A 27,928-nucleotide genomic window follows, 5' to 3' on the forward strand; every position below is an offset into this window, starting at 1 on the left:
AAAAGTTTCTTTATGTAATTTTTCTCTTCAAACATTTACAAAATTCTGAATAAAGTGAGCCGACATTTTTTTTTTCTTTCATTTTTTAAAGCTTATTTTGATGAGATTTTGTATTACACCAATGGAGATAAATATAAAATAAGTTCTTTTTTTAATCTTAAAATTAATCGATAATAATATAAGGCATAAAAAATTAATGAGGAAAATGCCTGTAGAGTGTGTTTATAAAAATCTTCTCTGCGTCATTTAAAATTTATCTGTCATATTATCAATGAAATTTAATACTTGTGGATAATTATAGATAATAACATAAAATGTATTCAAATTATGGAAGTAATTAAAGTAATTTGCTAGATACAAATTTGTTGGTTTGACTTTGATTTTAAGGACATTGTGGATAAATCTGTTGAAAATTTACTTTTACACATGGTTTATGCCCTCTTTAAGATATTAACCAATATCATTAATTAGTGGGATAATGTAGAAAGATTTTATAACACAACCACAATCTAACCTTTACAATTTTATCTGTTAAATATAATAAATCTCTTCAATAAATTATATTCAAAAATAATTTCTTCTCTCTTTTTTTATAAATTTTTATCTTCGATTTTATCTTTAAAAGTATAACTTATCTACGTTATTTAATTTATGAAATCATTTTTCATTCTAAATTGTGTGGAAGAAATATATATATATATATATTGTTCAAAAATATATTTTAAAAAAGAAAGTATTTTGTATTTTAAATTGAGAAAAATTGCATTTTTATCGCAAATTTTTATAAATTTAAAAATTTTATTATATATGAAAAGTAGGTTATAACGAGGTTTCGAAATTATAAAATTTCTCTGTGAAGAACTGTTATAAAATTTTTAAACCTCGTTATAACGCTTTTTATTTATTTTCTAAACATTTTACAACAGTGAACTGGCATTATAACGAAATTACATATCTTTGAAATATTCTTACTGCATCAATTGATTGTTATCGTGAAAATAATATTTTATAAATAATTAAAATCGAAATTGTATTCATAAAAACGAATATATTATTTTATTTATACGAAAGAAATGTATGCATAATACTTGTACACAATCAAATCTTGATATATTGATCACCTGATATAGTAAACTTTCGATATAGCGAACAATTTTATTAGTCCTTGCTATTCTTTACATGTATAATGAACTCTTGACAGGAGTAAATTAACTCAGTCCTTTGAGAGTTTATTATATCGGGAATTCTCTGTATAAGTTGTGGAAATTAATTGAAATTAGTAGATTTTTAAGTGATAATTTTTAAATTATTACCGTTTATTAAAAAAATACATTATTTACTATAAAATAAACACGCTTTACATAACGTGTATAATCGTTTTTATTCAGTTAAAAGTACGTTAAATGAGACTAAACCTTAACTTTATTGACGAGAAACATTATTAATTTCAGAGGAACATTATTAATTGTGTGACTAAGAGCATATTGATCTGATTTATTTACAGGTTGCATAATATATTTATGAACAATGCTTTAATTTCTTTTGCTTAGTTTTATTATTAACATGAATATTTTATTTTAAAAAATCTAATCGACTGTTTCTCTAAACAAAATCACGGAGTACAACAATATTTATATAAGAAAGTATTTAACGAACAAGTACGGAGGAGGGAAAATAACTTTGCAAAATTAATCAAAAAACAGAAAAAAATATGGTGGAACTATAGATTAATAACCTGAGGCTTGTTTTATGTATTCTTTTAGTTCTCATAACCATCTCAATATTTGTGTTCACAGTGGGATTCATTGGGTTAATCATTTCTTTTTCGTAAATTTAAGAATTTTCCAATTTACTTGGAGGCAAATTCATTTATTTTAAATGAAATATTCTAAAAATTGCATTAAACTGATTCTCTATCAAATTATTAAAATTAAATATTTTCATAACTTTATCACATAGTTCTTATTGAATGAAAATTATTTCACATGCATGTTTTTTAGTTAGAAATTAATAAAAAACAAAGCATTAAAATTAGATTTTTTTATTTTTAAATTACTATTTTTTTTCTTTCACTTTAAATTCCCTTTGATGAATATAGAAGTATATTTAAACCTTTCAGTTGTGGATTTTTAAATGCTTAATTATAATTCAGCAAAATTAATATAAGAACAAAATGGTGTTTTATTTAATATTTGCATAAAAATTAAAAATTATCAAAAAAAATCATTATAAATTATTTATAACAATATTCAGAAACTCAAGAAGTGTACAAATTTCCATTAAAACGAAAAGAAAATTCATTCAAAAAAATGTTTTTTTCTTGAATAATTTCTTTTATGAAAGTTTACGTTTTAATTTAAGAGAAAGAAAAGAATTTAAAGGTAATTTCCTCATAAATAATGGCATAAATTCTCATAAATAAAGTAATTTAAACTCATCTTTCTTCTAATTTAATACAATGATTGACAGGTATTTTTAAATTAAGATAATTTTCATATTAACTACATTATATCAATATATAAGAATTATAATTGCAAATTTAATAAAAGTAATTTAAATTTTAAAACTTAAATAAAATTAATATCAATAAAATATGATCAAGCGAATTTTATATTCATGTTGTTAGTAGATTATAGTAATTAACCTCGTTGTTAGCTATCTCTCTTAGTAAAAGTGGTCATTGATCGATCAGTTGATTCAGAGTTAAATTGATGAAAATATAAATCAATCAAGCGTTATGTTTTAGCGTAATTTTTTTTTCTTTTACATTTAAATTTAAGGAGTTGGATCTAAAAATCTCATATACAAAAATTCTAATCTCATTAATACATAAAAAAAATTATGCTGAAAGTTCATTAATGAAGTTAATGAGCCTTTAATTTAAAAGTGGTTTAAAAAAAGTAAAATAATTTTTATTTTAATTGATATGTCATTTTAACTTGAAAATATATTCATGAAAATTTTATAATTCATATATATAAATACCAATTAAAGTAATTTTTTTAGAAATTTGAAACCAATTAAAGATTTTAATGGCTTTTACACTCTTCCACTTTAAAAAATTTTAATGATTTGAAATTACATCCAACAGTTTGTTAATTTCTTAATTGCACATTTTAAATTATGGTAATGATTGTCAAAGAGAAAACTTTTAAAAAAATATTCTTATATTTTCTTAATAAATACAATTTTATATTTAAAAATTAAAGGAAAATGTCGAGAAATAAAAAAGAAATTTTATATTTCAAAGATGATTTATACAACATAAAAGAACTTACTTGAACATACACCCCACCCAAATTCATGATGAAAAATGTGTTCAATTTTATATATATATACAGTATAAACTTTAGATAGGATTTATTATACATTTTTGAAAAATGAAATTGTTGTTTGATTTTGTACTTTCGTTGCTTAGTATTTATTTATAAAGTACAAAACAATGCTATAAAAAATTTTTAAACTATGTGTATGTATATATATATATATATATCAAAATTTCATTAAATGAACAAAAACTTATAAAATATTTCTATTACATTCTTCGCTTATAATTTTATATTTATAAGTTTTTATTTACAGTAATATATTTTTTAAGATTTTTAAATGAAATTTTAAGAAATGAAAAGATTTTTTTCAAATTTATTTTTATTTTATAGCTAAAATATTTTTTATATGTTTTTATATTTTATTATATTGCATTAAAATTAATAAATTTATTTATTTGAAATATTATTAATTGTTTTAAAATTGTATATTATATATATATTACTCCTTTCGTCTCGTGTACACTAAGAGGGCCCTTTCTGTGTACATTTTTGTTTACTTGGACCTCGTTTATTAATGGGTCTTATTATACTGGTGTATTTTCTGATCAGCAAAGGAATCTAAGTCAAAAGTCAAAAGAAAATATCTTTATTTTCACCTGATATTTTGTCTTGACATTTTACTAAGATCTCCTCTCTTTTCTAATCAGAAAATACACCAGTATAATAAGTCCTATTAATAAAGTCCAAGTAGACAATATATACAAAGAAATGTAAAACAGTAAGGATATAGAAGTAAGAAGAACTAAGAGGGCTTTTTTCAGATCCATCGTGGGTGCAACCGATTGGTGAGGGACGGGGACAGACATCTGGAACAGACCATTCCCTAAATTCCTGGATTTTTTGACCGCTCGGATTTGATTCTAGGTTCTAGTCTGAGGCTTTAATCGCCTAATATGAGACCTTAATCATCTAGTCTGAGGCCTTAATTATTTAGTCTGAGATCTTAATCATCTAGTTTTTATTTATAAAAGCTTGCTTTTTTATAAGTTATTCTATTAAATTTTTAAATATTAATTTATTATGGCATATTTATATTTTTTATTCTTTTAAAATTTTTTAAACAAGTTTTCCTATTTTTATGTTAAAAATATAGGCCTAATAAGATAAATTATTCTGTGAATTATAATATGAAACAATTTCCTTTACTTATATAAAATTCGACAATAAAATTAAAGTAATAAAAGCAATAAATTTCGATAACTTTTGTAAAAAGTTAATAAAATAAAACAAGTAGGAATTTTAAAAAAAGGAACCAAACTAGATTGTAGAGTAGTTTTTATATTATAAGAAGCAAACTCATTAGAAAATAAAAGAAAAGCAAGATAATATTATATAAAATTCACACTTTTTACCTCCATTCTTTTAAATTACTATTAAATAACTATTTAAATCTTTAAACCTATAATAGAAAAAGTTCTTATAACCTGCGATATTCTTGCATGCTTTTTATACAGATTGATATCCTCTTTAACGCAACAAGCAAATTTAATAGAAAAACCGATAAAACATTAATGGAAAAAACTTTTTTAAGAGAAGGAAAAAAAACATTTGCGGTTTAAAAATACTTGAGTGATGACAAGAAATAAACAACACTTTCATTCCAAAACGATGAAGAAAAATTTCATTCCTGGAATTATTGATCCACTTATTTGATTTCCATTAAATGGCTGCTGCTAAAATGTATTCTCATTAACTTAAATATCTTTTTTTCCTTCTTCTTCTTGCATGTTTTGTCGTTAAAATTGTTGGGCACAAATATAATGTTTACATTATTTGAATTATATAACATTACTTTCAAATCAAAGCTTATTGTATATATATTCGAGAAAATTATTTTACTACGTTCTTAATTATTCTCAATGAATTTATCCATGGAAAAAAATTATATAAAATTATAAAGATAATTGCTCATTTTTATAAGAATTTTTATGCTTAAAATTTATATAATATATTACTGAAAAAGTATTAATTTTTATTAATTATAATGGTTACATTATTATGATCTGTCATTAAATTGCTATATCTTTATACGATTATCATAATTTACTGTAGAAATTTTATGAATTTTACATCTATTAAATGCAGAGATAAAGTTGAAAGATCATTTTAAAAAATAATAAAATTTTTAATAAGGTCTACATTTCATCTAACGCTCTTAATGATATTCGTATTGGAAGCAATTAACGATTAGAAAACATTAGGATACATTAGAAACGTGTAATTATTTTGTCAATTAGTAAAATTTGTAATTAAAATTTTACAGCATTTATGAGAGAACTCGTACAGAAAAGTTTAAACTGTAGATTTTATTGATAGTTATTCTAAACACCTCCCTAAAATCGTTAACCTCTATTAACGTCGTCGATGACATCAAATTAACTCCATTTGTTGTCACCCATTAAGCTCTCTGCAGGTAGACCATAAGAATATTCATCAGGTTTTGGAAGAGTTGTAAAAAGGAAAAAATATTCAAAATCTACTTTTACAAAAATAAAAAATAAAAAGTTAAAGGCAATTTCTACTGTTCTATCGTTACTCCGGTAAAGGATAGTTCGATATCATCGCTAATCTAGCATATTTATCACCGATCTAAGCTGCTATTACCTCTTACTTTATGGCTGAAGGCAAAGTCAGACTCGTTATGCGGAAAATCATTCTTTCCGAGCACAAATCGCCAACTGCCTGCCAAATATAACAGAATACATTTACAAGAGAATAAATTTCCAGTATTTCTTATAATAAGATATGAAAGACAATCTGCTGGTGCTTTCGAAATTATCTAACATTGTTTCTCTTTCGTTTATATCTTAATATGGCGATAAGTTTAAAACTGTTGAATTCTATTTATTCTTATTTATATAACCATACAGTCTCTCATGTCAAGATTTCGTTCCATATCATAATTACTTTCACACTGAATTGAACTCTTCTGATGTGCCTGTCAACAGATATAATGAGAATTGATAGACAGTTCTCGGCAATTTATACAATTTTATTAACAATTTTTAGTGTTTATTACGGCTTAAGAGTACTCGTAAATACTTAATTCTTAAAATGGAAACCAGACAACGTTAATGTAACTCAGATAATTTTTAAAAAATATTCTTGAAAATTTACAGAAAAATTTAAAACGTAAAACTTATTATATTTAAAAAATTTAGCATACATTTTTATATTTTATTCTCTTCTGTTGATTTTTAAGTAGCAAAATGTGAAAATTAGCATCAGGAGTAAGAAAAATCAATAAATTTAAATATTGAATTCACAAAAAACTAGAGAAATTCGTTTATGAGGATTCAATTCGCCATGACACAATCCATAAAAGTTGGATTATATAATGAAAACATTGTTTAATTAATCGTTTAATCCATAAAGATTGATATTAAATTCACTATAGAATTTAATTCGAAGAATTTCAAGACAAAAAAAAAAAGTTAGTTTTCCAAGCAAATAAATTTTATCTAGAAACTCGAATTTTATTATATATTGAATTAAAATCTTGTAGGATTAAGTAATTAAATTAACAAACAATATTAAAATTATTTTTAAAATTGTATGAGAATTAAATACATAATTTTAATGAAGTTTTAATAATAAAATAAAAATGAAAATATTTTGAAAAAAGCTTATTTATTTGTCAGGAAAGAACTTTTGATAACGGATTAGTAGCATAATTTGAATTTGTTTAAAAAATAATATGAAACTGGGAGTTTGGATTAATGGTATAACGAAACGCAATACATAGGAAAGATGCCTCCTGGAAGCACTTTCTATAGGAAGTTAGTTATTAAATTCGTGAGGGTATGGAAAACTGGTCCTATTTAGGTGTTAGATACGTGAATGTATGGGAAATTGGTCCATATTTAAGTGTTAAATACGTGAAGAAAATGTGGAAAACCACGCCACCAGCCCGTTGGTCAAGCGCGAATCAGCGACTAACAGTAGTTTTATCCACTCGACCATCGGTGGGCTAACTGGGAATTGGATTTTGAGTGATTAAATTGTAATTCTCTCCATAGTGTTATGAAGAGAATTACAATTATGAAGAGATTCCTAAAATTTATCATACAATCAAACATATCAGATGATGCTTTTAAATTCGGAACTACAAGAATCAATTTCAATATAGCATAGTTTTCATCTTCTTCATGGTTATTTGAATAAAAATTAATGTAAATGAAAGACATTAATAAGACTCTACTACAGTATACATAATATTTTTTTAAATTCATTCATTGTAAACATTAATTTCAGAAGCGAGGAAAAAAATATCAAAATGTTCCCTTAGGTTTGTTAAGATTTTGCTATTTGATTAAAAAATTCTTCTCTTGATATAAGAAATATTTTAAAACATTCTCTTTTGAATTTTTTTTTACAAAATAAAAAAACAAAATTTCTGCTAAATAAATCACTGACGAGAATTTATTACCAAAAATTTCTGAATAAAATTTATAATTTGATAACAAGCTATTGATAAATCGCAATTTTTTTTGAATTAGAAATAGTGAAATTGAATTGTAAAATTTTCCAATAACTAGAATTTTTCTATATTACCATAATAAAGTTAAAGCTATAGAGTTGCACTCAAATCTTAAGAGACGGAAAGAAGAGAAATCAGAAGAAAAAGAAAATTATAAGAAAATAAATGATGGTACATTTTACACTTTTTGAGGAAAGAAAAAAGAAGCATAGGTTACTAACTTGTCAAAATTTTCTTGTAAAATCGAAATAAAACAACTAGTCATAGCGTGAAGAAAAGGGACATTTACGTAAACTCCTTACGCAAAAATTTAGTAATTCAATATATTAGAACATGTTTTACAATTCTAAACACGAAAGTTTGTTTGTAAATCGACTAAAAAATATCAACACGCAAAAGTCTTGACAGATAAAGACATTAATAAATTCAAACTTGAGATCTGGCAATGTCAAAGGCTAACAAAATTACAAAAGGTTTACCATGAATTTTACAAGAAGTCAAGAGCGCTTCTCACAAAATTTACTTATTAAAGCTTAGAAAAGAGGTTAGAATTACTTAAATTTAATGCTCAAATTCACATAATCTTAAACCAATTATGTATTATTCTATAATTATTTATGAGTATTGGTTTAATTTCGCTAAAGGAATTTTCATAATTATTCAGTTGCAATCGATAACGCTCATAAGGATTGAGTACTAATTAATGAAACTAATTATATATTTCATAAACTGTTACTTATTCGATATTTAAAAATATGAAATTTTATATTAATTAAAACATTAATTAAGTATTTTATTTGATGAATAATAAAAATTATTATTATATTGTATTGATGCGGCTCTTAATGATCTTTGGCTTTTAAGTCTTATAAGAACCAAATGTAACCTCTGAATATAAACTTTGGCTCTTAATTGAATTGTAAACCATGTAAAAATATAATTTCGAACTTAAAAAATTCAAAAATTTATTAAATAAAAATTACATTAAAATTCTGCAACGGTTTAAAAAATCTGAATTGAAGTTGCTGAGGATGCTGAGGATGAGGATAAACAGTAAATATATCATCCGATTTATAATTAAAATATACGCAAGATAAAAATTATATTATAATCTTTATTATTTTAAAACTAATAATAAATATTTATTTTATATTATTCGATTCGTAAAGACCTAAAATGGTTATTTACACTAAAATTGGTAGTCCATGCTGTTATAAATCAATTTTAGAGAAGACAGACTGCCTAAAATTGATTTATAACGCTTGGCCCATAAAGAAAATAGAGTCATTCAGGATACCGAAAAATGTCTTTATTCATGTCACATACGAAAAATAAAAACAGCATTTCATGATTTTAATAACGTTGTTTGTCTATAAAATATTAAAATTCTTGCAGAAATTTGGAAAAATTTAAGTAAACATTCTTCAATAAATTTGCCTAAACATTTCTATTGAAAAAATAAAAAAATGAAAGAAATTTTCTCTTAAAAAAATGGAAATTTTTTGAAAATTTCTTGTTTCAAGACTGCTCTTATCTGAATTCAAAATTTATGACATAAAATACGCGTTTTTATATTTATTTTATGATATAATTATCTCTTTTATCCATCCATCAAGTAAAGATTATGACATCTAAAGCAACCAAATCCGCAAAGAACTTCAATAAGAAACATGCTCACACTAAATAATTTATGTCATCACTCAAAATTGGCACTCCAACCTATAACCAGGTGTGCATCTCCCAGACTATATGTCCAATTGCTACACATAAAAACAGATTTTATTCTACTTATCCTCTTTTCTATATTACTCATCAAACTATCAGAAATGGATTTTCGCAACAGAAACTAATTTATTGCCACTTTTAAAATCCGTTTTTATTTCATTTAATGTCAAAAAGATACGGCGAAATAATTTATATTATGAATTGATTTTATCTACATTTAATAATAGTTTTCCTACATTGATTCTAAAAAGGAAAAAATAAAAAAAAGGAATTTTTTCTAACCTTCAGGATGACAATGCCCATAGCTACAGAATTAAATGCCTAAGGATATCAGAATTTTCGAATGCATTGGCAACGAAGTACTGCCCTAAGGAGAGGGTCACATTTTATATGTCTTAAAAGGCTTTTAAAGTGAATTCTAATGCTTACTCCCTTGCAAAATTGAAAGATAAAGCAGACAAGAAAGAGATCTTTAGAGAAATCATCCGGGTTGGCTATCAATTGTATCTTTGGAGACGAGGATTCGAAGTATAACTTATTTTTTATATAAGGCTAAAAGAATTGTAGAACTCTGTACTCATTTTTATTGATGTCTGTAAGAAAAACTGAAAGTATGAAAGATTGATCTGCAAATAAAAAAATAATAATAGACAAAGAAGAAGACTCTGCCGTAATTGGCAGTTTGGCAAATTGATATAATCATATAGGAAAAACTTATATAAGAATTAGTGTAAATACCGTTCTATCACCAAGTTGTCTAATTCGGCAGTGTAGATAGGCTGCTTTTCCTAACTGAGCAGTAATATTTCTTTCTGTGCTATTATCGAAATAAGGACGATAATGTGGATCGTCCCAATATGAATTTGGACGTGATGGTGGCTCGGCTTTTGATCCACCGATACTTCTTTCTGTCCTCGTAAATGGATCAAATACGACGTCAAAACCTATAAAAATAAAAAGAAATAAGATCTGTAGCTTTTTAATTATTTAATAAATAAATTCATTTATTTATTTAAGACATTATATTTAATTTAAAATTTAAATTTATCTATTATTTCATTAAAAAAAATAATCAATTATTATAAGAAAAAATTTTCTTTTCATCATTTAGCTTTTAAAGTTTATTCATAATATTAAATGCAATTTTAAGAAATATGAAACCAAAACGTATTAAATTTTCGAATTTATTTATTTAATGTGGAACAAAATTAAATAATTATATGTAGCTCATTTTCTCGCGTTTTGTCTACAGATTAGCTTCTTTCAATTACTTAATTTAACCAAAAATAAAATTATAAAATATAGAAATTTTGTATTTATTAAATCTTTTATTTATTTTTATCAGTATATAAAATTATATAGTAAAATATATATTTTTTAATTCTGTCTCTATATCAAATTTCTAAATTTGTTAATGTTTCTCAGATTTATTCATCCAATGAGAAAGTTTTTAAATAGTAGTTAGACCTAAATAAAGCCTAAAGTTATTTATAAATGGTCTGAATAGACTTGTATTTATATTTATTTATTAACTGTAGGCCCATACAGGCCCATAATTATTTAAAAATTGTGATTAGAATTAACAGAATCTGCTAATTGTGGTAATTTATTTCATTGATTAAAATGACAGAGTTTATTAAATTTTACTGAAATAATTTGTGAGAAAAATCGTTAAATTTGTCTTATTTTATTTTAAATATAAAAATAATATTAGTTTTTTACGATTTTATCTAAGATGTAAGTTGTATAAACTAAAACAGGACTGTCTTATAAAACTTTTTAATAATTAGATATTATTATCATTATGAATGTTAGAGATTTTATATAAATATTTATCAACATCTTGCTTTATAAATTTATATGGTAATTATATAGATTTTTGTAGCAGTTTTGTATCGCTTTACTCGCTGAATTTTATATTCAGATGGAAATTTGCAAATTAATATCGATATATTAATGTTTACACATAATTTTAACGAAAATAGTTGTTTATAAATACTAATTTTTACAGTTAAGTTAATATTTGTTATTAACAAAATTAGCATGCAGTTATAATGAGATTAAAGCTGAAGTTTTTCGAATTAGTAATGAAAATTGGGGTTATAAATAGTAAACATTTACGTAATATTCCTGAATTTTGTTTGAAAAATTTTTTTTAAAAAATTGTAGCGTGAGTGCAATTTAAAGCACAAAAACTTTAAATTAAATTATTTATACAATGTTAAATATACAACAATACTTGTTAAGTAGCTAACTTATATAAGTCTGGAATAGGGTGTCTCTTTAACATAAGGGAGTCATATAAAGGGTGTACCATTAACCTGGAATCAAAGAAATTACATTGATCTTTGATTCTTCTTTTTACAGGTAATGCATGGCGTTGAGTAAGGAGAAACGAATTCAAGTTATTCTGATGGTAGAGAGACACAGTCAGCAAAAGTAGCTGAAGAGTTTAACAAACTAAATCCAGACTTTCCATCAATTACATATAAAGATCAGGATGCTGACTGAGGGTCCCTTCCATCAAAATAACACGAATTTATTCCTCTTTATTCAGCGCCATGCTTTACCCGTAAAGAATAAACAAACAACAACGTAATTCCAAAGGACTTATGGGACACCTTGTATAATTTATTTATTACAAGAAAAATAACATAAAATAGAAAAAAATTGCATTTTGAATAAATATAATAAAGCATATTATAATTTAAAGAGTATATAAAAGTGTAAAATTATTTTTTATATATTTATTCAGATAAGGAAATGCAAATGATAGGCCTATGATGTTTTTAGTTTAGTAAAAAAAAGATTTAATTTAAATTTTTATACAGTTTTTTAAATTAATTTTAAAATATATAAAGTTTTAAATTTTTTATAATAATTTCTCTATCTGAATTTGCGAATGGAATATAACATTTAAAAAGTATAAAATGAATATCGTGCTTTCAGTATCAATAAAAAATACTGTATATGTACTTTCTTTATGATAAAATTTAAAATATTTTACTAGTAGTTTAAAATGAAAAATGGAATTATATATTAGATTTTATAAAACATTCACTAAATAAATAAATAAATATTATAAATAAATTTCTTTGCTTAAAATTAAAATTATACAGAGAAATTTTTACAAATTTTCATAAAATTTCTCATTTCTATATTTAATTCTACCCTAATTTTATTAAGGGCGGTAAGTTTATTATTTTTCTCGGCTTAATTACATAATATGCTCTTTAAAAAATTACATTAATTAGTTTTACTCCTCAGTTTTAGATTTATTAAAAGTTAAAAAATGAAGATAAAATGTGGTTTTGCAGATAAAACAAAATGAATTAAAATTTAGATGCTAAACTATTTTCTATTTCTAAGAGAAAACTAAAGTAAAAATAAAATAAAACAATAACTATCGTTTATCCTATGAAAACTTATCTAGTTGCAACAATCTCATATATATATTTTTTCTTATTTATTAAGTTCTTTTCTTGATAATATTGATTTGGCGAAAGTTATTTTGGATTTTACAAGAATATCTTTATTTTAGTAAATTAAAAAATAAAACAGTTTTACCGTTTCCATCGATTTAAATTTAAAAAACGAATAAGATTAATGGTGGAAGTTTTATTTAGAAAGTAAATCAATATCTTTAGAAATAAAAAAAGAGTTCAATTGACCGTCATAGATCGGGTTAGAATCCAGTCAAGACCCTCTATCCGTGACTAGAAAGAGAAACGATTGAAAAAAAAGGTACCTCGTACCAATAAAATGTTCTAAATGTAATATTATTATTCTGAAACATTTTCTTTCTTTTTATTATTATTATTTTTATTACAGAATTATGATACTTTACGATGGAGAAATCTTGTTGAATCAGAATTAAATTTTTTAATATATAGTGAAAACCTGTCTAAAACGGAACCTGTCTAAACGGAAAAAACTTCGGAACGAAGAGAATTTTCTTATGTTAAACCTGTTCAAGACGGAAACCTGTCAAACCGGAAAAAATATTCGGTACTGCGCGTATTTGGTTTACACTGGTTTTACTGTATATTATTTAATTCGAATTTTAAGCTTTTTATATTACAAATTTTATAATTTTATACGGTCAATTCATAATAAATATATTAAAATTTAATATAGAAAGCAGCCGAATTCAAAATTAATGCAATGTACTATTGAGATAAATATACATGTCATATCTTGACAGATACAGCTTTAAATCAGTTATATATAAATATGTTAAAAGGTAATTTTACATTGTTAAAATACGTTTTTCCAGAAAAACCTTCTTAAAATAGATGAATCTAAATAAACTTTCTATATATTTTAATGTATTACACAGTTGGCCCAACCTGAAATACATACTTTCCGATGTCATTCATGCATTTACAATTGCTCCTAAAATCGAAGTTGGGTGTAATTTCCATTCCTGAATCACCGCAAGACTTAGTAGTTACGTGGTTGCATCACGCAAACCAATGCTTCGTTCAAGTATTTAAATCCAGAAACAACAAAGTCCAATATATAGAGATTATATGCTTCTGAAAACAACGGTTAAACAAATTATTACATTTTTTCTCGACAAATATGCAGCCAGAAATTTTATCTCTCAATCCAGCTTCATTCACAAACTCTATTATCTATTATATGAAGAATTATGACTGATTAACAACAATTTCTGCTTTTACTAGCATCCAAAATGACATTATTAGGTGATTGCGTGACTATAAGTATTCCATATCAAAGGCTTTCTCGGTATTTTAATGCAAAATCACATTTGGAGGTGATTAGAGCAAACACTTGACTTGGTTGAACTCGCATCCTCTAGTAATATTCTTTCTACGTCTTAGACGTTTTCCTTATGGGAATAACACTACTCATTACATGTCTGGCATAGTGACCACACTCGTGAATCCTCTTGGGTGCGGTAGTGGCTGATACGTGCCTTCTTAATAGTTCCGATGAAGTCGAAACGTATTTCTGTTAGCGTGACAAACACTCAGAGCTGCAGAAAGTGATGGTGTTGATGTTATTCCTTCTTTTTCCCTTGCTTCCAGTAAGAGTATTTTCTTTGCTGTTGTATATACATTTGATGAGTGACACTAAGATGAACGTTAAGTCATATTGTCACATCTAGTTGTCGTGTAAGAAGCCACTCTTAATACCACTCCTTCTGAATGAAGCTGATAATGCAACTTGCAATTAAGATTTTTAACTTTTCCTACTTTGTTGTAAATTCTAATCGTAATTTTCTGCGTTAATTATTCCTCGTATGTTTGTGCGATGGTTAATTGTGTTATGTAATATATTCTTGCGGGCTAAATATCTCTAAACGATTCGAAAATCATGTGCTGTTTACTATGTTTAATTGTAATTTGCGAAGCTCTAAAGTAGTTTAAATTATATTTATTTATTTATTTATTTACTCTTAATTTTTCGTATAAAAATACTTTAAAATTTGAAGACGAAAAATTTATTTACTTCAAAATTTTTTAATTCAAATAAAATAAAATTTAAGGTATTTTTATTGAATTTTTTAAAAAAATTTTCAGTTAAATTATCTTAAAAATATTTTTTTTGTTTTCTTTTATAAAAAGCATAAAAACAATGACTCGTAATATGGGAGAATTAATTTAATTTATATAATTTTAAGCGCTTATAATGGATTTAAAATAAGTATAATTTTATTTCTAAACCATATATACTCGTACACAAAATATTATATTAAAATTAAGCAAATATACATTGAATGGAATCAAATTTTAGATTTGGTTATTTAACAAGTTGGGAAGAAAGGGGAGAGAAATATTTTGATTTAAAAAATTCCATTAAATTTTCCATTGGCTCGGATATTTCTTTTCATACTTGTCATCATATTTTCAAAAGTATATATCTAAAGGGGGAGAGGAAATGCAAATAAAAGAAGTCAAGACGAATTTTCCTGCTTCTTCTTGATAGACACATGGCTTCATAGTCGGAATGAAAATATTCGCAAATAACTCGACTGTCTCCAAATAGTTAGATATAAAACTCTATCTATGAATTGTTGATTAAGTTTTAAGTCTATCGAGGAAAAAGTCGATTTTAAAATATAATATCTTTACTTAAATTCTTTCTTTTCTCTTCTTCCGTCATATACATTTTTCCTTCTTCTTCTTTCGTTGTATAGAGTTTATTTATTTATTGAAAAGTTTCATTGCTTATAATACTTTAAGAATTCTCTTAAAATTGCATTTTTAATAATATTAATGGAATGTTAGCTTTTTCTTTCAAAAATGCAGAAAGATATAGCGAACACAGAAGCGGCATTTTCATTTATTTACAATTTTTTACTTCTATAGTAATAATACAAAGTATCAAAATTGGATGTTTCAACCTATACTTTTAAAAATAAATCTTTTTGTGTTCAGAAATTTATAGTTTTCGATACAGTGATGATATGCAATGTATTTCATATTTTTCTCCATTTATAAAAATTCAAAAGACTGGCAGGAACTGTTGGACAATGTTAGAAATCGTGTTAAATTCTTAAAATTTCGGTAGAATTTAACGTAGTAACGCTATTATAATGCTAAATTCTAACCTATCTGTGTTAAATTCTAATATTATATTAAACACTATTATCATACAAGACTAATTTTCAATGTTAAATACTATTACTTGTCGGTGTCGTAGTAAGTTTGACACTTAGTTTGACACTTGGATTTTTTAATATTTAATACAAAAATTAGCAAAATTTATGCCGAATATGTCAAAATTGAAGCAATTATGCTACTCTGTTTCATATTAAACTATACTACGTTATAATATGAGAAAATTTAATGGTAAGATATATTAATTTTAACATTACTAACACTTTAAATGGTGAATATTACTGCTTATTTGTTGAACTTTTGGCAATTATACCTCGTTTAACATAATAACAGATCCTTATTTATGGTAACATTACATAAATTCCGTTAGAATATAACAGATCTAATTTACTTTTCACTAAATCTTGATTTTTAATTGTTTCAACAGCATTAAACACGTAAAGTTTTATTCGTATCGGCAAAACTTTGATCTCATTCATCGAAGTAAATATAATTAAAGATACGTTGATACATCCTTAAGTTTAATAATTATGTAACTTTAATTTAAGTTTGTATAATGTATTATTTATTTAAACTGATATAACAGAATCTATAGAGAAGTCTTAAGTATAGCGGAAATCATCAGCAGAAAATGAATGAAATTACTGAATAATATGCGAATAAGTTCTTATTTCTCAATTGCTATCGACTAACTTGTCAGATTCGACCTGTTGCTGATAAACGAGTTATGACTAAATGATAGGAGTTAGATCAAAATTCAGCTATTTCCTTCTATCAATCACATCTCTGGCTTATACTATCCATCAGATGAATATCCTAGATTCGCTTTGTCTCCTCAATCTCGTATTCTCAATAATACCCAAAGTAAAGGAAAGTAGAGCAAGGAAAGACTTTTAAAACTTCATTTTATTCACTCTTTATTGATTGCCATATTTAAAAAAAAGGAAAAAGAAATTATTTTAAAATTTTTTTGAGAAGTTCTACTTTTACTTCGGCATAATAAACATACGAGAAATTTAATTGAAAGTATATTAATCAGTGAATTAAATTATAAAAATACAACTCGACACAAACAAAAGAGAAACAAAAAATCAATTGGGAATAAATTTGAATTAAATAATTTATATCTCCTATTAATTTAATTAAATAGTAATGAAATTAAAAAGAAAAATATAAATATGTCGAGTATAAAGTAGGCAAACGAGTGTAACAATTTAGATTAATGTAAAATTTCATTTATATACAGTACAGTTAATACGTTAGTTGTAAATAAAAATAAAAATAGAAATAAAATCGAATAGAAAATAATATAACAAATGTCACCTCTCCTTGTCCTACCAAATGAAAATTGACGTATTCAAAGTTTGCTGTCGTCGCTTGACTCCTCCTATTCGTTTTGTGTTGTTAACTTGTGAACATCCTCTCTGGGGTGTGACACATGGGTTTGTGATTTCCCTTTATCTTGTCGTAGTTGACTGTGTCTTTCTCTACTTGACAGCTCTTGTGACTGTTATCTTTCTCATCAGTCATTGTCACATGTCTTGCATATAAATTATTCTAACGTAACTGCATGATGTTTCGTCCTGAAGTCCCAGTTGTATGCATCTTTAGTTTGTTTTACTCCAAAGGCTAGATACGATGATTAATTTTGACTATTTAAAATTGCTTATGCGTAACTCTTTTCTACTCACATCAGAAACATTTTGCATTGTTTAGTTTTGTTGGCTGGTATGCTTATGAAGTGGGAGTTTGCTTCTAGAGTTGATTTTGAGAGGGAGCGCTGATTTAACAGAGCGTTTGTGTTGATTGGTAAACTACTAGAGACGAGAAATACTGATAAATTGAGAAGGAGCTAATTAGTCGCAATGGGATGTAAAGTGAATTGCGGTGACGAAATTGAGATGAATTAATGTAACGGGATTAAAAGAGAAATTGAGAAGGGTCTAATTGAGCAGAACTAGATAGCATAATTGAGAAGGAGCCATTGGATATATTCTCTTTTGAAATGAGAAATGAGAAATTGAGACGTGAAAGCACTTTTAATTGAATTACGGTTACATTGCGGACAGAGATGTTTAAATGAAACAAAATGGATGAGAACAAGCAAACATAGAGACGTAGTTCAAAACGTTGATTTATTCAAAGTACATTGTGATTATGGTGTCAAAATGAGAAAATTAAATGTAAAATTAAAGTTAACACGACTCCGTATTAATTTATGCAATCAGAATAAAGATAAATTCGATCTTAAGAGTAATCTATCAACATTCAAATCGGATAAAGATAATATTCAAAAATTGTAAAAATTGAACAATTAAAATTCTACTTTAATTAAATTTTTAATAAGTAATTTAATCTTATTTAATACTTATTGACGATTAAAATACGTCCATCGAAATGACAAATAATTGAAAATTTACACAAATTAAATTAATTGCACTGATCTGTTTAGAAACTGGAACGGAGTAAATTAATTATCAAACATTACCAGTTATAGTCTTCGAGTTTGTTAGTTGTTTTCCATTTTGAAGCTCTATAGCTAGATTGGAGAAATGTCTTCTATACAAATCTGATCTACAGATCTAACTTGTAAGTGGGGCTTAGAGTTCAACGAAAATTAATCCCAGGTCGACTAGAAGTAGGAGGAGAATTCAGAAGTTCAAAAATAATATCCAGCTTTTAGAATAGGGTCCTTGTGTAATTTAACTTAGAATTTGTGTAAACCTCAGAAAAACTACAGCTAAAATTTAAACAAGTGACTGATTTATTTACTTCAATTGTTACAAAAAACCAATGCTTTGTTAGAAATTAAAATAAATTATCTGACTGAGCAGCTTGATTGTCTATTCATTTCCATCTTGAAAATTGATTTCACTCGATTTTTTTCCATTTTCTAGAATATCTCATTATAGATGTTCTAATGACTAAGTAATTATTATTACTATAAATAGATTATAATATATTTTATATTAAAATTCGTATTATTCTGTGCTCCGAGGTAAGCGAGATAATTTCAAAAATTGCAAATTAGAGAGCTAACTAAACTAATCCAAATTCCAATCAACCTTGTAAGATTTGACAGTTTCGCACTATATACTAACAAACTTCGGGTAATTTTACTTAAATGCAATAATGCCTTTGTAATTTCTCTAAATTCCCTAAAGGGAAACGTCTAGACGGATAATATGCTTGAAGCAATTTCAATATTTAAACAATTTAACAAGATATTCACGTTAATTGACTATGTAACTGAAATTATAAAACTGCAAAATTACTATTCAATTGGCACTTCTCAAGTTTTATCGTATAATTATACGTATATTTATTAAGGTACCTTTATGCGATCTTCGAAATATTAAACATTCCTCTGATTTAAATCGTCTGGAGCTTGTAAACATATAAAAGTTCCGGGATTAAAGGTATTTCAGGTTTGTTACAATGCTAAAGCATCCTCTGTTACTTAAATTACAACTAAACTAAATTATTCGAGATTTAATGTATATAACATGTAGAGAAATTCAAGAGAGGATTCTGAAAATCTTTAAAAATTTAGATTTTAAATAATTCTAAATAAGTATCTCTCTCCAATATAATGATTCATTCATTTCCTCTATAGCAAGTACCATTTTTTTTCCTACAGCAATTGAAGAAATCTTTCTTATCAAATCAAACGAAGCTTATTGGGATTTGCTATAAGTACTAAAGTCGTAATAGGGTCAAACTAATTTCTCCTGCGCGTTGTTAACTCTTCTAGATATCCTCATTTTAAAGATCAAGAGGCATTTTCTAAATTTAAGTAAAAGAAAAAAAACTCAAACGAGACAAAGCAAACTTCTCATTAGCATTCTCACCTTCGCGCATCTAAATTCACTTTTTTCTCCCCAAACTTTTAATAAGTAATAATGAATTAAATAGAGTTTATCAGTACAAACAACTTATCAGCTACAATACATTCAATGAATAGGTTAGATTCAGTCAGCATTAATGACTTTGTGTGAATCTATTTTCGTTGTTATCACCGACTAGTAGGGATTTAATCTTATCTCTCATTTCGTTCTCTATGGAGTTATCTTGTTTCTTAGTTTGGTGCTTTGACGACGTATCTATCAGTCAATACTTCAGAAGGAAATTATTCCACCATTAATCCCAATGTATTACTCCATTGGTTGTAGGAGGTCATCCAACATTGATCGGATATTGAATGAAATCGTTCTCTCTTCGGATTTCTAGGTGTTCACTAGCTAATACTTTCCTGGATTTATGAATATACATTAAAGCCTTTTCTGAATAAATTAAATTTTGGATTTAATTAAATTGCCTTTTATTTCATTTTTGGGGTAATTTTCAAAATAAAATATCGTTTAATAAGAATTTAAATAGTGTGTTTAGCTTTAAGAATCGTTCGTAATTATCACTTAGAATAGCTTAATTTTCCTTTCTACTTTCTTAATTATGTTATATTTGTCAAGTTTTGTTATTATATAAATTAATTAAACACAATTTCTTTGTATATTATAATAAAACTCTACTCTGTTTTTACACGGATATAACTCTAAGAATTGTATAGAATTTACAGTTACTGTAAACATCATATAAAATTTTCACTGGCTACATTCCGAGAATTCTTTTCAAAATTATATTTTTGAATAAAACTCAAAATCGTACCGAAAGACTTTCTTCAGATTCAATTATTCAAACGAGTTTGTTTGTGTTAAGAAATTTTCAATTCTCTAAAGCTATTTTAAAACAATTTTTCCCCCATCATTTAAATTTTTAATATTAAATATTTAAATAATTAAATTTAATAATAATAATAAAATCGTATAATAATATTATTAATTATCTAAATAACTTTCGAAATATTTTTTAAAAAATGAAAACTGTTTTTATCGTTTTAAAATACAGATATTTGCTTAAATTTGTAGAAGAAATTTTAATTATTCTTTGATACTAAATAAAATTAAGCTCTTCGTATTTAAGAGTAAAATTCTCTAGAGAATACTAATTAATAAAAGATGCAAACAGCCTTAATCGCATTAGTTGAGAAAAAAAGAACTTCGAATACTCTTTTATTACATTATCATTTTTGAAACTGTCGATTGAACAGCTTCGGGCCAAACTACATTATCTCTTAACTATTCGTTTTTGGCTCGTTATTCATTACAACCACAAAATCGGGCTCTTCGTTAGACCTCATACTCGTACATTAATTACATCACATCTGATGTGGAAACACGGTGTCAAGAATTTAAAATATGCGATATATTCCGGATAAATGAGTTAAATGCGATTGTTAAAAGGATTATATGATTAAAAATGTGTTAGTTAAAGATCCGTACGTTAGAATAATGTTTCTGGTGCAAATTCTGTAAATACTTTATCTTCTACAGATTCTTATAACATTATGAACATTGTTAACTTTTTAATTTCCTTATTTAACTCTCAGCATTCTTCTTAAATAAGCAATTAATTAACATTAATAGCTCATTACTTATACTTTCTATACGAAGAAATAAAAATTTTTATATAAGAAACGTGTTTAAAATTTTTTAAAAATTCTAATAAAAGAAATCAATCATCATCAGGTCATTCAGAGGCGTTTATTAAAAATAAGGAATATTAAACAACTAATGTACTGAAACCAGTATTTAACTAGCCAACGTTAACTTCTTGAAGTAGATAAGGAGAAGTAAGAGAAAAAAAACCTGGTAGATAATGAAAACACCTAATGAAGGTTCTGCAACATCCGACTTGGATTTATCGTTTGACAGCACGAGGAAATTCCATTGAGAGATGGATGATAAAAAAGAAAAAGAATCTTTAAGGATGTGCAAAAAACACGACAAGTTTCACTTCCATTAGTAAAGGAATAGTTGAGGTGGATCATGAACAAATGATAGCTAGAGTACAAAATCTCTGGAGGAACATCTCTAAACATTTCGCCACACAAATTGGGTTTCTTTTACATCTTTAATAGTAGAGGTAAATTAGTCATGTCCAATTTCTAACTTATGCCCAGTTTGTAAAAGAATCACATTTTATAGACAAGTAAAATACGCCGCACTTAATCCATAGACAAGACAATAGAAGAGAATGTTGATTTACTAGTCACGTCAACGCTACTCTTCGTGACTTGATTTTCACTAACACTTTGCTTCTAGCTTGGCTTCTAGCTATTTCAATCTCAACCTTATTCTTGTAGTCTTGTAAAAGCCGGACATCCCATTTGTTCGCTAAGGCACAACACCGTGCAAGACGTATCTTGTTCGTGCAAAACGAAATATAATAACCTATGAATCCTACGGATTTACAAATCTACGATGCTCTTTTCTCACATGATAAAATTGATATTGTAAATATGCATTGAAAGATTTTCTTTTACCTTTTTTTAGTTTTTTAATTAAATATTTTCTCTATTTAACTACAGCTCATGTATATCCTTCCACCATTTTCATCAAAAACATAATTATTCGTCCTTAATTATGTAAAATTAAATTTTATTTTATATCTTAAAAGTTGTTTAATAGCGTTAAAGAGAAATGTAAGTAAAAAAAAAAAAACTTTTATTCTTCTAATCCTTCGCCATTAATACTATTAACTCTTTAAGCTTGCTGAAGGATTTCGAATAGTTTTCAAGGCTAACAAATAGAGGGCAATCTCAAATTAGAAGGCTTAATACTTTCTTTCCTTTTATATCTTTTAAATAAAAGGCAATCAGCCTTTCTAATCTTTCTTAAACCTCTACAAAAAATATATATACTTATACTTTTCAGACCAACTGGTGAACTGATAAGAGACAAAAGAATTCAATATTTCAGGAGAAAATCTTATGTATTTATCATATATAAACTATTGGCTACATTTCATATTTTGAAAAATGTCTAAAATTAACATATATAAGCTATATTATATATTTTTATTTAAATAGAAAGTTTGATACAGTAATAATGTAAATTATCAATATATCAATTTATACCAATAAATAATATATTATGTATAATATTTATAATAATTTTGTTAAATTAACAGTAATAAATATTTATATTCCACCAATATACCTAAAATACAGTGTTTGTCTGTCCCCTATACACTTCTAAACCCGATCTGGAGAGAATTTTTCAGAGTTGCCTCTAGGATCCTGCGAAAATATAGGCTAGCATAAAACCTGGGCACCCCTAATTTCAAGTTCTTGACACTTTTGTGATAATTTTAATGCATTACTATATAAATATGCATTGTGTAATAATTAATGAAGGCTCTACACGATCCATAAATTATTTTTATTTTAATGCTTACCCTTATTATTTTTCGTCCGGGCAACGCCGGGCATATTTGCTAGTGTTAAGTAAATTTTAAATTATTGATATTTTAAAGAATTAATTAATTAATTTTACCTAAAAAAGGTAGATAAACTGCACTAATACTTTAAAAATTAATATTTTTTAACGAATAAGAAAAGAGAAGTATGTACTATACAGTACATATCTTTAAATAATATCCGGTTTGTGTTTTATTATGCTGTTAAAGATAACTATCAAAGTTATAAATAGTTTTTGAAGTATACTTTAGAATTATAAGCAAAGTAAAAGGAAATTAAAAAATAGGAGAATATTATTACACATCAAATATCGTAAACATATAAATATTACACAGCGTGATATAAAGCAGAACACGCATTTTAATACGAAAACATGAACTTTAACTCATCTGTAATATAGAAAAAGAGTTCATTGCACTCGATTGTAGAAGCGTCAAAAACGTAGCAACATTCTGATTAAAGATATACAAGAATTGTGTATATCCGTGCTCACCGTCCAGAAATGACAGTAAGTGGCGTTAATGACTGAGGTAATGGTCAGAGAGGAACTATAAAGTTAATTCCTTGACACATAAATTCAGACATCTGATATCAAAGTAAGTCTCCCCTCCCTATTCCATGTTCTTGCATCTTCATCATGCATGAAAGAATCGCTGGGATGAGGGAAGTATTTCTTCAACGACCCCATAATATTTACGCTCTTCTGATTTTGATATCGTAACAATTTTGTACGTTTTGAATTTCTAAATTGCCCCAAAAGATTTCGATTACCTTCTGTTCTAGTTTTATTCGTTTCTTTTTTTCGTTTTTTTATGGATGAGGATAAAAGAAAGAGTTGGGGGAAGCAGAAACAACTACTTAACTGGCATTTATGTTTCGAATGCAGTAACTGAAAGATATTTAATGACTAAAAGAATAAAGAAGAAACGAGTAAAAGACAAACAACAAACGAAGTAGAAAATTTGATAAAAAAAAAAAAGAATTTCTCGGTTTAAGGGATTTTTTCTGCATCGGAAAGTGCAATTGGTAATTAAAAATGCTTTAACCAACTTGTTTTTAGATTAAAAACTTTTTTTCTATATTTTTTTTTGCAGTATTATTTCTTCCGATATTAAATACATTTTTTCTTTCATCGCATCGGAAATGTATCCACAACTTTCATTTATATATTCATTAAACATTGCTCAATTAGGAGAGGTTAATTTCCTCGTCTTTTAATAATTTTTGTAATGGTAAAAGAAAATTAGGATAAATTCAGGAAGCAATCCAATTAAAATGGTGATTTAAATGTCGTATTTTATTATTATTATTATTTTTTTCTTATTTTTCTTTCTAATTCAACGTAAACCAATTATTCATAAAATTGTTCGCACTAGAAAGTCTTCAAACCTTCCCAATCTCGTAAAGCTATCCTTTACTAGAGCTAAAAACCGTTCCCATTTCTGCATGCATTCGCATAATCGATCGAGACATTACTGTTCCATTGGTTAAAAATAGCATTCTCCGCCCAATTTAAACATTATCTTGTTTCTTCCTAAACTTAAAATAAACTTTATACAGTTTTAATAATGAATTTAATTGATACAGTTATAAGTTTCGTATACAAATCTTCATTTAAAGTTTGAGAAAAGTAAAATTTCTACTCATTTTTGAAGCTTTATTTTAATATTCAGTTGAATTCAAATTTAAAAAAGTTAAATTTATTTTTCAAATTTAGTTACGCGAGATAAATATATTCATAAATCCTAAATTCTAACTTAATAGGACGTATCTACGCATTGATTAACTAGATGGTGTTCTAGTTACTGCATGCTTGCACATATTATTGAACCATGTAGACCTTCTATAGTTTTAATCAGACTCACAAAACCACTAAATCCATTCTAGATCTACGATATGCCTCCAGACCTAACATCAATCATAATCATCAATAAAATGAATACAATATTCAACTGTACTTGTACTATTTAATAGATTAAGTATAAAGTGTGTGCGTAACTTCAATGAAACGTGCATAAATTCTTAACTTTATCAGCAGTGAAACGTGCAATTCGTAAAATATAAGAAACACGTTTTATAGAATTAATAGCCAATTAAATCAAAGCTTACACTTACGAGGAAAAAATCATTCAAAAAAATATTCTTTTAATATCAAATTACATTGATATTTTTGTCATGAATGTCGTCATAAAAGACTTTTTAAAGCGATTGAAATAGTTTTTCTTTCATATAATCTAAGAAATTTTTTGAAAAGAATGACAGTAAAAATATATATAAAAATATAAACTTATATATACAATATATACACTAAACTATTTCTCGTGACCAGTCAAACTGTTATTTTCCCTCTCAAAAGAAAATCTATTGAATAAAACATCACTATTCTTTTGTTAGACTTTAAAAAAAGAAATAGTAAAAACTACTGTAAGGTTAGTAGACATCATTTCACTTCCAAATTCACAAACTCGAACCCCAAAAGCCTGACTTAGAAAGTAATCCATTTTATTTCATTCAATTCAAAACCCCTTGTACTACTTACAACCTTAGTAAAGGCGAATCCCATGGGATTACTACCATACCGGAAGAACAATGATCACGATTAATGTGACTTTTCTGTTACTTCTATAATCTCCGAACAGTCGATTTTCTTGACAATTAATAGCAAAACAAGTTACTGTTAAATTAGGTAGCAATGCCACTAGGCCAAGTAATCGACGTACTACTTACTTCTTAATTTCTTTCTTTGCTTTTTTCCAACTGTGAAAACGTAATAATTTCAACAATTTCATTCGTTGATTACAGTTTTATTTCCTTTTTTTTCCTTATTATTCAATTAAAAAATAAATATATATTCGTGTTTTTATACAACTGAAAGTAAATTACGAATAGTTTTTTTTTGCCGTGTTATTTTTATAGGTTTGATAAAGTTTTAATTCTCATTAAATTTATTTTTCACTTGTAATTTTTTCTTAATTTAAGTAATCTTTTTTAAGAATTGAAAAAAATAATATATATATATTTTTATTAGTTTTTACAATCCTCTTTCCTCTTAAAAATTTTGATGCTATTAAGGAAATTGTTTAGATAGTTCTGTTAAAAATCAATTGATAATTTTTGTATATGTCCTCGATATATTTTTTTATGTATATACACTTTTTGTTTTTATATTTATTATATTTTCTTTTTCTTAACAAAAACTTCAATTTTTTCCGCTTCTAATATTTTCTATTTTAGTTTTTTTTAATATATTTTTTTAAAATTATATATATATATAAAAAAAGTAAATCGAAAATTTATCTTTACTTTTAATAGAAAAGACAGTAACTTCGATTTATCTTTTATTGATCTTAAATATAAAATAAAATTTTATAAATTTTCTTTTTTCTTATAATTTTAAATTTTATATATTTCCCCCTTCTTATTTTTTTCCTTCGAATTTTACTTTATTTTTGAATTTTTATAAACAAAATTCTAATAATATCAATCATATGTTAATTAATTAAGTTTTATCATTTAATTTAATAAATTTGTTTAATTAGTAATTATTTATTTAGTAAATTATTTAAAAAATATTAATTACAGTATTAAATTATATTTAAAATTGAATTAATATTTTAATAATTGGGTAAATTTAACAATAATTTTTTTAACTTTTTAAATTAAATAATAAATTTTTTAAAAGGTTTCTATTGAAATTATTTAAAAACTTTTAAATTGATATTGTAATTAATTAAATGAATGAATATTATATTAATAGTTTTTTAATACAAATATAAATATTTTAACAATAAAAAATAAGTTTAAATTTCATTTTAGCTTTTAATGTATTTTTTTCTTTTCTGAAGATTTAAAAGCCGATTCCTTTCAAAATTGTGTGAAAATATGTTTTAAAAAGAAGTAAATATTAATGTAAACAACCTTCTGAATCAATAGAAATTACTGTAAAATGTTCTCGAGCAAAGAATAAAAATTTTAAATGCATTTTTCTACGTAATTTAAAAACAAAATACTTTAAAAATAAATATATATAATGCAATTATATATAAATGTATCAAAATGAAGGACTAAATTTGAGTTTTTTTCAAAAAATACAAGTAAAATTAGAAAAATAAAAATGAAGATTTAAAGGGTAAATTATAATGTTTAAAATCTCATTTTTTACTTTTTAAACAGGATTTTTATTGTTAAAAATAATTTTATATTAATTTTTACCGATTTCCGTGATTCTGTAAGTTAATTTTATTCCTTACAAATGTATGTTTTCATTCAATTTAAAGGATTTCAGATTTTAACTCGTATTTGTATAACATGGGCCGTAATGCCTTCATACTCTTTCCTACTTTAACGTTGCAACCAACTGTGACAGTTCGCATAAAATCTTGCAGAAACGAATAAGAAACAGTAGAATTCGTAGCCTATCTCAACCCCTATTTTTATATACCAGTTCTACTCTTTCTCCAAAACTTCCGTACAATCGATGGATGTG

General features: G+C 25.4%; 1 protein-coding gene across 1 annotated transcript in view; it reads right to left on the bottom strand.

Moving 5' to 3' along the window:
* The window catches only part of LOC136976468 (tyrosine-protein kinase receptor TYRO3-like), a 137,120-nt gene that overhangs the window by 44,986 nt on the left and 64,206 nt on the right, over nucleotides 1–27,928 (bottom strand). The window contains exon 2 of the mRNA XM_067271753.1: nucleotides 10,273–10,478. Within this exon, the coding sequence (XP_067127854.1) occupies nucleotides 10,273–10,478 (206 nt within the window). The remainder of the gene's footprint in view (nucleotides 1–10,272; nucleotides 10,479–27,928) is intronic.

The sequence above is a fragment of the Centruroides vittatus genome, unplaced genomic scaffold (assembly GCF_030686945.1).
Source record: "Centruroides vittatus isolate TY-2023 unplaced genomic scaffold, ASM3068694v2 contig_400, whole genome shotgun sequence".
NCBI lineage: Eukaryota > Metazoa > Arthropoda > Arachnida > Scorpiones > Buthidae > Centruroides > Centruroides vittatus.